This window comes from Ranitomeya variabilis, chromosome 3 (assembly GCF_051348905.1).
Source record: "Ranitomeya variabilis isolate aRanVar5 chromosome 3, aRanVar5.hap1, whole genome shotgun sequence".
NCBI lineage: Eukaryota > Metazoa > Chordata > Amphibia > Anura > Dendrobatidae > Ranitomeya > Ranitomeya variabilis.
The window spans coordinates 33,230,333-33,244,702 of record NC_135234.1 but is presented as its reverse complement, the minus strand read 5'-3'; the positions used below and the strand labels follow the sequence as shown (position 1 = coordinate 33,244,702).

The following is a 14,370-nucleotide window of genomic DNA, read 5'->3' as shown; positions in this document are numbered from 1 at the left end:
ATGAATGGCACTGTGCACACTTGGCTTATCCTGAGCATGCATTTATTTGTTGTGATTTTTTTTAAATGGAAAAATTGCAAAAGTCCAGCCTCCAAATATGATACAGGAAAGAAATATATCTTGGTACCGTGTTAGCCAGTAGATAGAAAAATAGCCTCCAAATAGTAACTGCAAGGACATAACCTTTTGCTATCCACTGTACAGAACGCACTGTCGGATGCTGTGAAAAATGGAGGTTATGGTCGCAGGCTTATGTTTGTATTCACACAGAGATAAGATAAAGCTGACCGGTATATAAAGCGCAGCCCAGAGTGTGACTGGCGGAAATATGGTTATGGCTGGCAGAGAGAAAGACACCCCAGCTATACGCAGTAAGTGTGACGCATAGAGTAGAATGATTTAGTCAATGTATTTTACTGCAATAATGATCTATTTATCTATCATAAGTCATATCTGTCTCTATCTTTTTATATATCTACCTAAAAAGCAGTCCAGCGCCTGCACTATCTGATAAAAACAGTATAGGTATACCTTATTCAACCATATCTTTATGCAACATACCACGTTGAACTTTTCTTGATCTGCGTATAACTAAAACATTCCACAATGATGCGATTCCCCAAATATTGGGATTACATAACAGTTTTTGGTCCTGATTCAATATTGCATTTTTGCCTTTTTTTGGGCTATTTTTTTCTCTTTTTTTCCAGTTTTTTTTTGTGACAAATTCTTCTTTTCCATCTATTTTACTTTGCCTGTTTTTTTATGCTCACCATTAGTAGGTGTAGTTTTTGTTTCTAGACTTTTCCAGCTGATTCATCCACTTTAAAAAGTTGCAATGATTTTACGCAAATAAACTCCAGTCCCTCTCCCCTGGAGTGATCTAATATACGAATGTAACTTTCTTGCAAATTATGTGATGTTTTAAGCAGAACATGTGACTATTTGTTCTAAAAATGATGAAACAAGCCCCCTATGTCTGTCATGTGTTACTATATTGACCCCTCGGTATTTGAGTAGTAGAGCAGCTTGGAATGGAGAGGTTGTGTCGCTGTACAGACGAGTGTTTGGTTCCTGCAATAATGGCTGAGACAGCAGGACTTGAGAGGCAGATCCCCAGAATTGCCTGCTTACGCATGCATATGTATGTCTTCACATTTACTTTAACCCTTGCTACTTTTCACTTTAAATTTTCAGTGCTGCCATGTTTTTGTACCTACAAGTGGAGCAGGGGCTGGCTGGCATTTTTCAGCCTGGGGGGCAATCACAAGGCAGTGGCCCTTCAGTTGCGGTGGCCCTACTTTTCCCTAATAATCTCTGGCCATTGCATAAAAGTAGCAGAGATAACAGGCTTTAAAAACAGACTGGTTCATAGATATGGGAACAGAACAGAGCTTGCTGCATAGATATGGTAGCAGAACCAAGCTTGCTCCAGAGATATGGGAGCAGAACCGAGCTTACTCCAGAGATATGGGAGCAGAACCGAGCTTACTCCAGAGATATGGGAGCAGAACCGAGCTTACTCCGGAGATATGGGAGCAGAACCGAGCTTACTACTGAGATATGGGAGCAGAAACGAGCTTACTCCAGAGATATGGGAGCAGAACCGAGCTTATTCCGGAGATATAGGAGCAGAACCGAGCTTACTACAGAGATATGGGTGCAAAACAGAGCTTACTACAGAAATATGGGAGCAGAACGGAGCTTACTACAGCAGTATGGGAGCAGAACCAAGCTTACTACAGAGATATGGGAGCAGAACGGAGCTTTCTACAGAGATATGGGAGCAGAGCAGAGCTTACTGCAGAGATATGGGAGCAAAACAGAGCTTACTACAGAGATATGGGAGCAGAACCGAGCTTACTACAGAGATATGGGAGCAGAGTGGAGCTTACTGCAGAGATATGGGAGCAGAACTGAGCTTACTACAGAGATATGGGAGCAGAATGGAGCTTACTACAGAGATATGGGAGCAGAATGGAGCTTACTACAGAGATATGGGAGCAGAACAGAGCTTACTACAGAAATAAGGGAGCAGAACCGAGTTTAATAAGTCTACTACATGGAACCAAGCCTGCTACATAGAAACTGGAGCAGAACCGAGATTATGGCATACATACGGTACCATAATCTAGATTACTACATTGATACAGTTCTAGAACCAAGTTTACTGCTTAGATATGGTGCCATAACGGAGCTTACTTACAAACATACATACAATAATACGGCTACACAGTGCCTACTACTGTCACCACTACATAGCGAATACATAATATTATAATATCACCATTACCTCTATATGAAACTACATTCTATACAAAGACCAATGATACCACCATACACCCTTTACTATGACTGAATTACATTTAGCTGCTACTAAATTTAAAAAAAAAGTTACCTAAAAAGAGCAATATTACAACCTAACAGTAACCGTATATTGGTAGATACCAGTTCCGCAGAACAAGTGATTACAGTACAGTTATATATATAGTAACTTACACATGACGTTCTTTCTGATTCAGATCGTTCACTTTTCTATCTGGCCCAGACCGACATGACAACTTCTCCAGCCAGGACTCATCTGCACAGATTACAACAAAGGCACATTTGACTTCTCACATTTCTAGCGCCGTCCCCATCTATTCCCAACCTACAAAAACTCCCCACTCTGTGTGCACCTGCAGTGTGGACCACTGACCCCAATATTTAATCAATTGTGTCATAACTGGGATTACTCCCACCCCCCAAAATTAAAGTATCCCACAGAAAGTAGTAATGCCCCTACTGTGCAACGACATGTATGGGCCTTTGAAGGATATAATATCCCAAGTACCGTACCTCCTTCCAGCAATAAATACCCTTGAGTGCTCACTTAAAGTAACACTGTCCCCCCAAAAAAAAGGATCCCGAGTGCCCCTATCAAAACTAATAATGTCATAATAATGTAATAATGTCATTCATAACAAATAATGTCCTCTGAGCACCCACACAGCTCTGTATATACAGAATGATGGTCCTACAGCCCCCAATACCCCTTTATTATACATTGAGGACTCCAAAACTCCCTATATATAGTAAAATGGCTACATAGCCCCCTATATACAATATGATGTATCATCATAACTGCCTCCTATATATAATATGAGGCTTTAAAGTTTCCTATATATACTATAGCTCCCCACAAATTGTATGTCACCAAAACCCCTTATATATAGTATGATGGTCCCCTACAGCTCTCTAATTGCGATGTTATGTACCTCTCAGCTTCCTATAGATAGTATGATGATCCTGCTTCCCCTCTATATATAGTATCATGTCCCTACAGCCCCCTATATGGAATATGGTGGCCCCACAGCCCAATATGATGTATGATGATATATATAGTACGAAGGTATCCCACTGCCCCACATATATAGTATGATGGTCCCCACAGCCCAACATCCCAACGTATATATATATATATATATATATATATATATATATATATATATAATGATGGCCCCAGTTCTCCCCAAATATCTAGAATGATGACCCCAGTTCTCCCCATATATATAGTAGGATGGCCCCAGTTCTCCCCCATATTTTCCTCTTCCGGTCCGCAGAGTGGCATGAGGCAATAATGTCATCGTGCCGCCTGAGTGAGCACACTGAAGTCTCCACCTCCACTGTCCCACTGCTCATTCTTGGAAAAACTCAACTTCTCCACCACATCCTCACCGATCAGATATTAACAGTTCCCATCAAACACCAGATCACATTAATAACCAACAGCTTTTGTTCTGGCGAAAATCATTTTTAAGTTGACAGCATGACATGGTAGACTCTTTCGGCAGGGCCCTACTCTACTCTAAACTATTAAAAATAAATATATTTTTATGGATTTTTCTTTAAGGGAATGAGTGACATACATTTACATTTTGTTTTAAACAACCATAAATACCACATACAGTACAAGGGACAAATATCGTCACACCATGACCAGACCACACATTACCAGCACATAGTGACTGAATAATACCACTTAGGGTACCGTCACACAGTGAAATTTCCATCGCTGCGACGGCACGATTCGTGACATCGCAGCGTCGTATGAATATCGCTCCAGCGTCGTAGACTGCGGTCACACTTTGCAATCACGGCGCTGGAGCGATGCCGAAGTCCCCGGGTAACCAGGGTAAACATCGGGTTACTAAGCGCAGAGCCGCGCTTAGTAACCCGATGTTTACCCTGGTTACAAGCGTAAACGTAAAAAAAACAAACAGTACATACTTACATTCCGGTGTCTGTCCCCGGCGTTCTGCTTCTCTCCACTGTGTAAGCGCCATAGCCGGAAAGCACAGCGGTGACGTCAGACGTCACCGCTGTGCTCGCTTTCCGGCCGGCAGGCGCTCACACAGTGGAGAGAAGCTGAGACGCCGGAGGACAGACACCGGAATGTAAGTATGTACTGTTTGGTTTTTTTACGTTTACGCTTGTAACCAGGGTAAACATCGGGTTACTAAGCGCGGCCCTGCGCTTAGTTACCCGATGTTTACCCTGGTTACAAGCGAACACATCGCTGGATCGCTGTCACACACAATGATCCAGCGATGTCAGCGGGTGATCAAGCGACGAAAGAAAGTTCCAAACGATGTGCTACGACGTACGATTCTCAGCAGGATCCCTGATCGCTGCTGCGTGTCAGACACTGCGATATCGTAACGATATCGCTAGAACGTCATGAATCGTACCGTCGTAGCGATGGAAATTTCACTGTGTGACGGTACCCTTACAAGGAACAAATATAGCGATGAGCGTATATACTCGTTACTCAAGATTTCCCGAGCACGCTCGGGGGTCCTCCGAGTATTTTTTAGTGCTCAGAGATTTAGTTTTCAGCGCCGCAGCTGAATGATTAACATCTGTTAGCCAGCATAAGTACATGTGGGGGTTGCCTGGTTGCTAGGGAATCCCCGCATGTACTTATGCTGGCTAACAGATGTAAATCATTCAGCTGCGGCGCTGAAAACTAAATCTCCGAGCACTGAAAAATACTCGGAGGACACCCGAGCGTACTTGGGAAATCTCGAGTAACGAGTATATTCACTCATCAATAAACAAATACGAACGCACCATGTCCAGACCACATATTACCACCACATGATGACCAATAATACCACATACAATGAACAAATACCGCCACACCATGACCAGACCACATATTACCACCACACAGTGACTGAATACTACAATACTGATCATTAATTAAAAAAAAAAAACACAATACTAAGTGCTATTTACACGAACTCTGTATTTACTGTCAGTGTACATGTAACACAGTGATCACTGGTGACATTATACACAGGAGCTCTGTATATAGTGTCAGTGTACAGGTAATACAGGGATCACCAGTGACATTATACACAGGAGCTCTGTAAAAAGTGCCAGTGTACAGGTAATACAGTGATCACCACTGCCAGTGACATTATATACAGGAGCTCTGTATATAGTATACAGTGTATAGTGTCAGAGCACAGGTAATACAATGACTCACCAGTGACGTCTCTAGCTGAAGTCCTTCATCTTTGCTTTTCTCATTCATGCAGCACAGACCGCCATCGCTTCTTCCAGCCAGGACTCACCTCTGCATAAAAAAACACAGTTATCTAGAGCACCGCTTTCAGAGCACATTCCCCACTTTTTCCCTTTCTTCTACACTACACATCTGAATACAGAGGTCCACCCACAATCAATATATAATTGGTTATTATGCAACCTCATAGATTGCAAGCTTACGAGTCCCCCATCATGTGAAGTCCCCCTTACCTCCCACTTCATGTGCAGTGCCCCTTACCCTCACTTCATCATGTGCAGCCCAACTCCTCCTTCATCATGTGCAGTCCTCCTTAACCCCCAAATTCCATCATGTGCAGCCTCCTTTAACCCCCTAATTCCATCATGTGCAGCCTCCTTTAACCCCCTAATTCCATCATGTGCAGCCTCCTTTACCCCCCAAATTCCATCATGTGCAGCCTCCTTTAACCCCCTAATTCCATCATGTGCAGCCTCCTTTACCCCCCAAATTCCATCATGTGCAGCCTCCTTTAACCCCCAAATTTCATCATGTGCAGCCTCCTTTAACCCCCAAATTCCATGTGTAGCCTCCTTTAACCCCCCCCAAATTCCATCATGTGCAGCCTCCTTTATCCCCCCAAATTCCATCATGTGCAGCCTCCTTTAACCCCCCAAATTCCATCATGTGCAGCCTCCTTTACCCCCCAAATTCCATCATGTGCAGCCTCCTTTAACCCCCAAATTCCATCATGTGCAGCCTCCTTTAACCCCCAAATTCCATCATGTGTAGCCTCCTTTAACCCCCCCCAAATTCCATCATGTGCAGCCTCCTTTATCCCCCCAAATTCCATCATGTGCAGCCTCCTTTAACCCCCACATTCCATCATGTGTAGCCTCCTTTAACCCCCCCAAATTCCATCATGTGCAGCCTCCTTTATCCCCCCAAATTCCATCATGTGCAGCCTCCTTTAACCCCCAAATTCCATCATGTGCAGCCTCCTTTAACCCCCCCAAATTCCATCATGTGCAGCCTCCTTTAACCCCCAAATTTCATCATGTGCAGCCTCCTTTAACCCCCAAATTCCATGTGTAGCCTCCTTTAACCCCCCCAAATTCCATCATGTGCAGCCTCCTTTATCCCCCCAAATTCCATCATGTGCAGCCTCCTTTAACCCCCCAAATTCCATCATGTGCAGCCTCCTTTACCCCCCAAATTCCATCATGTGCAGCCTCCTTTAACCCCCAAATTCCATCATGTGCAGCCTCCTTTAACCCCCAAATTCCATCATGTGTAGCCTCCTTTAACCCCCCCCAAATTCCATCATGTGCAGCCTCCTTTATCCCCCCAAATTCCATCATGTGCAGCCTCCTTTATCCCCCCAAATTCCATCATGTGCAGCCTCCTTTAACCCCCAAATTCCCTCATGTGCAGCCTCCTTTAACCCCCCCAAATTCCATCATGTGCATCCTCCTTTAACCCCCCCAAATTCCATCATGTGCAGCCTCCTTTATCCACCCAAATTCCATCATGTGCAGCCTCCTTTAACCCCCAAATTCCATCATGTGCAGCCTCCTTTAACCCCCCAAATTCCATCATGTGCAGCCTCCTTTAACCCCCACATTCCATCATGTGTAGCCTCCTTTAACCCCCCCAAATTCCATCATGTGCAGCCTCCTTTATCCCCCCAAATTCCAACATGTGCAGCCTCCTTTATCCCCCCAAATTCCATCATGTGCAGCCTCCTTTACCCCCAAATTCCATCATGTGCAGCCTCCTTTAACCCCCAAATTCCATCATGTGCAGCCTCCTTTAACCCCCCCCCCAAATTCCATCATGTGCATCCTCCTTTAACCCCCCCAAATTCCATCATGTGCAGCCTCCTTTATCCACCCAAATTCCATCATGTGCAGCCTCCTTTAACCCCCCCAAATTCCATCATGTGCAGCCTCCTTTAATCCCCCCAAATTCCATCATGTGCTGCCTCCTTTAACCCCCCAAATTCCATCATGTGCAGCCTCCTTTAATCCCCCCAAATTCCATCATGTGCAGCCTCCTTTAACCCCCCAAATTCCGTCATGTGCAGCCTCCTTTATCCCCCCAAATTCCGTCATGTGCAGCCTCCTTTAATCCCCAAAATTCCATTATGTGCAGCCTCCTTTCACCCCTCCCCACTTCTTCATTTGCAGTTACCCACCATTTAATTTAAAAAAAAAAAAAAAAAAGGTTTTTTTATACTTACATCACCACTCGCTCCCTTGCAGCGCCTCTCTGCTAGCGTCCTGGCCGGGACATGTCGGCACGTACGCGATGACGTCATCGCGCACGCGCGACACCTGACCCGGAAGCATAGAGAGATATCATGGAGGGAGCAGGAGCTGTGCAGCCGTCAAGCTGACAGCCGCGCACACAGCTCCCGGACCCGGCGCGGACGTGTGCGCCAACTGTGACTGCTGCCGGCCACTTTACAGTGCAGCGGCCGCGTCACAGTGCAGCGCACACGGCCGCGCACAATTTGATGTGTGGCTCTACAGCCACCACCAGGCGGCCGGCCCTGATCAGCTGCAGGGGGAGCGGCCCGGGGGGCATTTGCATCTTTGCCACCCGGCCCAGTCCGCCCCTGAAGTGGAGGGATTGACTGTCGAAGTCGACCACACTATTGGCATACCTCCCAACTTTTGAAGATGGGAAAGAGGGAGAAAGCAAATTTTTTATCCACGCCTCTGACCACACCCATTCATAACTAGTCACACCCATATCCACATCCCAACCACACCCATTTAGCACTGATGATCACACTGTTTCATAAAGAATAATTATAAACAAAAAAATATGGCCACACAGTGCTCCATACTGTATAATGGCCACACAGTGCTCCATACTGTATAATGGCCACACATGATGCTCCATACTCTATAATGGCCCCACATGATGCTCAATACTGTATAATGGCCACACAGTGCTCCATACTGTATAATGGCCCCACATGATGCTCAATACTGTATAATGGCCACACATGATGCTCCATACTGTATAATGGCCCCACATGATGCTCCATACTGTATAATGACTGCACATGATGCTCCATACTGTATAATGGCCACACATGATGCTTCATACTGTACAATGGCCCCACATGATGCTCCATACTGTATAATGGCCACACATGATGCTTCATACTGTATAATGGCCACACATGATGCTTCATACGGTATAGTTGCCACACATGATGCTCCATACTGTATATTGGCCACACATGATGCTCCATACTGTATAATGACTGCACATGATGCTCCATACTGTATATTGGCCGCACATGATGCTCCATACTGTATAATGACTGCACATGATGCTCCATACTGTATATTGGCCGCGCATGATACTTCGTACCGTATAATGGCCACACATAGCTATTCTTACACACGCGGCTGCGATTCGTACACTTTGCACACACGGCTCTGCTCAGTACACCCCCGCTCTGCTCCATACACCTCGTACACATTCAGCTCCTCTCCATACCCCTCATACACACACGGCTCCGCTCCATACACCTCATACACACACGGCTCCGCTCCGTACACCTCGTACACATTCAGCTCCGCTCCATACACCTCATACACACACGGCTCCACTCCATACACCTCATACACACATGGCTCTGCTACATCCACACTGTAAACACCTCCTGATCCCACACATAAGGCAGCTTACTTACCTCATCCAGCAGCACCATGGCAAGTTGGCAACCAGCACAGCCGAGTCCAGCAATCCATGGAGGTCCCGATCATGTGACCCCTGACTCCTCCCTTCCTGTGACCTCATCACAGGTCCTGTGCGCACAGAGCAGCCAATATGTGGTGTAAGGCTCTGCGGGTGCAGGGATGACCGGCTGATACATTGCACACCTCCCAACCAGTGCCGTGACAGCGGGGGAGACTGTCAAAATCGTGACAGTCCCGCTGGATCCGGGACGGTTGGGAGGTATGCACAGGGCTGCTTCTCCTTTCTAAATATCGATGTATCTATCTGTAATGTATTAGTGCATTGTTCGAATGTTATATTTTTCTGTAAGTATCACATTTAATTATACACATAGTAAGGCTTCAAGCTTGGTCAATTCTCCCAGAATCTCAATCTCATCTACATTTTACTGCCTGTAATGTAATTTGTAAGTCTGGTTCTGGTTGACTTTTTTTGGTGGCTGCATGGGACCACTTATGAGCAGAATATAGTTCCATTGTCCCCTACCATTATGGTCCCTTTATGTCCATCGCCCCAGCTTATCGTCATATCCGTGTAAAGACAGTGCCTACAATTACACCATGTATTAACGATTATGTCTCATATTACAGGATCGCTCGTCATGTCCGCTAACCTAACGCAGTCACTGGAAAATGCTTTTAAAAAAGTTTTGCAGGATTACATGAACATCTGGAACAAGAACAAGACCATGGAAGATGATAAACTGCAGGCCAAGCTCAAGGCTGAGGATTTCGACTACGTCATCCTATACCTTATGGTGATGATTGGGATTTTCTCCTTCATCATTGTGGCCATCTTGGTGAGCACCACCCGCTCCAAAAGACATAAATACCTGGATGACCAGGATCCATACAGTACATACATCGCCAATGATTTCCATGAGACGAAGGCAACGGTCCTGGAAAATCCAGGAGCTAAGTCATATCCTGCCCCGGTATCATCACAGGGCCAATGAGCCAGGAGAAAGCGATCTGGCCTGACCACCTTGAGACTCATCGTATTCTCATCTCTTGCCTATTTTTACTTACGTTATTAGTCTTGTATTGAGGGCCCCCTTAATACGGCTCATGTATGCTGAAATAGAATCTTATGGAATCAGATTCTATCTTCGTGTACCTGCCATGTTTCATCACATACCATATTATGGAGATAGCATTGCTTCTATGGGGAAACATGGTGCTTTTCTATAGCTTAAAGGGTTATTCCTAAGATAGAACGTTTTACCCCATAAATGGGAAATGTGATAACTTACTGATACGAACCTCTACGACATCCAGCGATCTTGAAAATGGCTCTCTGCGACCAGGAACTGAATGCCTTGAATTGAGCAGAGGTGGGCATGATCCATTCATTCTCTACGGGAATGAAGGAGAAAGTCAAGTAGGGTGCTCCACTATCACCAACAGTCCCATAGACAATGAATGGAGCAGAGGTTAAATCTTTTGGGGAGAATCTTTTATCATGGTAGACAACCATGGTGCAGTACATACCTGCTATATACACCCATTTGGTACATTCACAAGGGCATAACTACAACAATTAGTGCTGGCAATTCAGGGAAGCTTTAATCCCACCCCTAGACTACCTTAAATAGCAACCCCAAACTTGACCAAAAGCGCCCATTTGTGGCCACGACCACTCTCAATCTGCCTCTGTGTACCACAAAAATCTAGGAGTAGTCACAGCCTGAAGAGATCCATGGAGATTTTCCGATACATAGTGCATTAGATTCAGATTTTCTGTGCGGATTTTGTCATGTAAAAACAGCAAGTTTACCAGAAAAGCAGATTTGATTTAAGCAAATTTCACGCACCAGAGATTTTCTGACCTGCGGTGTAGAATTTAAAATCCACAGGATCTCAATTCTTTCTGTGGATTTTTACACACTTTGATGTAGAGGGTTGAAATCCACGAGATTATTTGCATGGATTTCAGAGCCAATTCTGCATCAAAATCCACATTTAAAAACAGCTTCAAATACTCCTTGAATAAGGCCTCATTCAAACATCAGTGACTTCGATTAAAAATAGACATGCCTTTATTTTTGGGGGAGGACCATTCGATCTGCACTCACTCTTTTTGCTGAGTTTTTTTTTTTGTAGCGGAAACTGACACTGTGCACACAAATACTTTTTTTCCATTAGTTTTTTTCTAAAGCAGTAATAATAATAATAATAATAATAATAATAATAAAAAAGTAGAACCTCCAAGTCTTTGCAGAGTGTTTGAGGATGGTTTGAAGAGTTTCTGCTCCTGAAGAAAAGAATCAATAAGTCTTTTCCTGCTCTGTTTCTGCTATGAAAACAAACAGCGCACACTCCAAAGTTGACTATTAAACAAATTAACACTTTAATACACCACAAAGTGTCAAAACAAACAAAACAAATACTTGATTTTAAGCTTTTTTTAAAAAAAAAACAAACAACAAAAATATAACATTTATGGTTGAAAATGTTATATAAAATATGTTTTAAAAAAGTAAGGACCCAATTGTTCACTGTTGTTTCTCCAGTTTTTTGGAGTAACTTACATCTTTTTAGTGACTTCATTCTCTGTAAGGTTTGTGTCATTTTTAAAGATTTTTTTTTTTTAGTTTTTACTATTTTCCCTCAACATCTTCGCTTATCCACATATTTTTTAGACAGAGTCAAGAAATGTGACTTCTTCCAAACGTTGCATTCTTTAGCACATCCTGACGGAGTAAGGATTCTGCGATTTTTAATTTGCCGCTTTTTTCAAACAAATGTGAGACTTCTTGAATAATTTAAGACTTTTTGCTCTAAAAATGTGCAAAAAAATGGTTGCAGTAAAAAATAAAGAACATTTTTTTTTATTTTGTACCAAAGTACAGAACTGAGTGCTCCATTCTGAAGAATTTGACGCAAGAAACGTCAGTGAATACCATAAAACTAAAAAAAAAAGTGACTTCAATAAATCGCAGTTGATGAATCAGTGCCTAAGGCTTTGTGCACACGCTGCGGATTTTGTTGTGGATCCGCAGCGGATTGGCCGCTGCAGATTCGCAGCAGTTTTCCATGCGTTTACAGTACCATGTAAACCTATGGAAAACAAAATCCGCAGTGCCCATGCTGTGGAAAAAAAAAGCAAGGAAACGTAGCGTTGTTTATTCCGCAGCATGTCAATTCTTTGTGTGGATTCCGCTGCGGTTTACACCTTCTCCATAATAGGAATCCGCAGGTGTAAAACCGCAGGTGAAATCCACACAAAAACCGCGGTAATTCCACAGGAAATCCGCAGTGCAGATTACCTGCGGATTTACAAAAATCAGTCCGGAAAAACCTGCAGTGTAATCCGCAGCGTGTGCACATAGCCTACGTGTTTCGGTGCTTTTTTTGGAGGGGTTTTTACAGGCTGTTTTATGTTTTTCTCAAATTAATTCAATAGTCAAACTTGGAGTGTTTTATTATCAAGCAGAAACACCTCAAAAATTGAATTATTGCATCACATGAAAAATAAAATAATAATTATCGCTAGAAGCGCGTTTCCCCATTTATATCAGAAGGAAAACATTTTAAAGAGGATTTGAAGCAGCTTTTCATGTGGATTTTGGAGCAGAATGCATTTCAAAATCCAGTAGAAAAAATTGTGTGAACATACACTTAGGGTATGGGTGCACGTCAACTTTTCAGGTGGATTCTGCCTAAAAAAGTGGCAAATAATTGTTGCATAAAATGGACATAATACACACCAATATCAAAACAACATGTTCCAGTTTATATAAATTCTTTTAACTGTTTGGAAACCCTGGAGCCGTTAAAAGTGGTAATATGTTTAATTTTCGAGGGGCTTCTCTTTAATAGAAGATATAGGTAAAAGAATTGAGTAGTGAATCAGCTGCAAAAACGCTTCAGGAAAAAAAAACACTTTTTTTTCTGAACGGCTTTGCAAAAGAAGACTCCGCCGTTGGATTAAAGACATTGTGTGCACATATCCAAATTAGTTTTTGGAGAGGAAACTAAGCGGAAACTTTCCAAAATACTCCACAAAAACCTGGAGTTTTCGCTCAGTTTTTCCTCGAAAAACTCAACAAAAAACCCCCCCACGTTTAGGTGGAATGTGTGATTTATATTATCCCACGAAAGGAAGGCTGTAAAGGAAATCTACAAAGGAAATTGGGAGCCGCAATCTACAAATTTGCTTGTTGTACTGGATTGGCAGAAAGTCACACAACATGACCTTAATATTTTATCATCTGGCTTTGTCCATTACTTGTTTTTCATCTCTAATGGATTTCTTATCACACACCGAGGACAAACATGAAACCCTGTCACCTTGAAAATGCTTTAATCTTTAACATAAAATGTACAATTTTTCTCAGGAAGAAACTGGCCGAGAATATCCTCTAAAAGATTAGAAACGTTTTTTTCCAAGTCACGATAGAAATGAAGGGGAGGACAAAACATGGTGGACATTTATGAAAACTGGTGTGAAGGAAACAACCAATCACGTTTCAGCTCTTATTTCTTAGAGGCCATTTTGAAAATGAAAGAAACAACTCGATTGGTTGCAATAGGCAACTGTTCTGCTTTTCCCTGCACCAGTTTCGATAAATCTCAGTATACGTACAATTATATATACTGTACTAGATGTTTCCAGCCAGCTAACGCTCGGCACGCTCATTGCCATCTAATTAACGCTGCCGGTGATTAAACTAAAGTAAATAATGACAACATTCAATAGCGCTTACGCAGGTGGTAAATTAACTAAAAATGAAGTTAATAACAATAGTGTGGTGATGTGTTGGGGGTGGGATTATGTGTGGTGATGTGTTGGGGGTGGGATTATGTGTGGTGATGGGGTGGGGGGCGGGATTATGTGTGGTGATGGGGTGGGGGGCGGGATTATGTGTGGTGATGTGTTGGGGGTGGGATTATGTGTGGTGATGGGGTGGGGGGGCGGGATTATGTGTGGTGATGGGGTGGGGGGCGGGATTATGTGTGGTGATGTGGTGGGGGGGCGGGATTGTGTGTGGTGATGTGGTGGGGGGATTATGTATGGTGATGGGGTGGGGGCGGGATTTGTGGGGGGCGGGATTG

At 43.5% G+C, this 14,370-nt stretch overlaps 1 protein-coding gene across 1 annotated transcript; it reads left to right on the top strand.

Moving 5' to 3' along the window:
- Positions 1-209: 209 nt before the first annotated feature.
- Positions 210-14,071, top strand: KCNE2 (potassium voltage-gated channel subfamily E regulatory subunit 2). Its single transcript, XM_077299391.1, has 2 exons — positions 210-371; positions 9,904-14,071. The coding sequence occupies exons 1-2, from the start codon at positions 329-331 to the stop codon at positions 10,266-10,268; spliced, it is 408 nt and encodes a 135-aa protein (XP_077155506.1). The 5' UTR covers positions 210-328; the 3' UTR covers positions 10,269-14,071.
- Positions 14,072-14,370: the final 299 nt, after the last annotated feature.

What these genes read in the sequence shown, in the direction of transcription:
- KCNE2 (XM_077299391.1), top strand. Translation starts at nt 329, where the DNA reads ATGGTTATGGCTGGCAGAGAGAAAGACACCCCAGCTATACGCA. An exon ending in AGACACCCCAGCTATACGCA is followed by an intron (nt 372 to 9,903) that starts GTAAGTGTGACG and finishes CTCATATTACAG; the next exon opens with GATCGCTCGTCATGTCCGCT.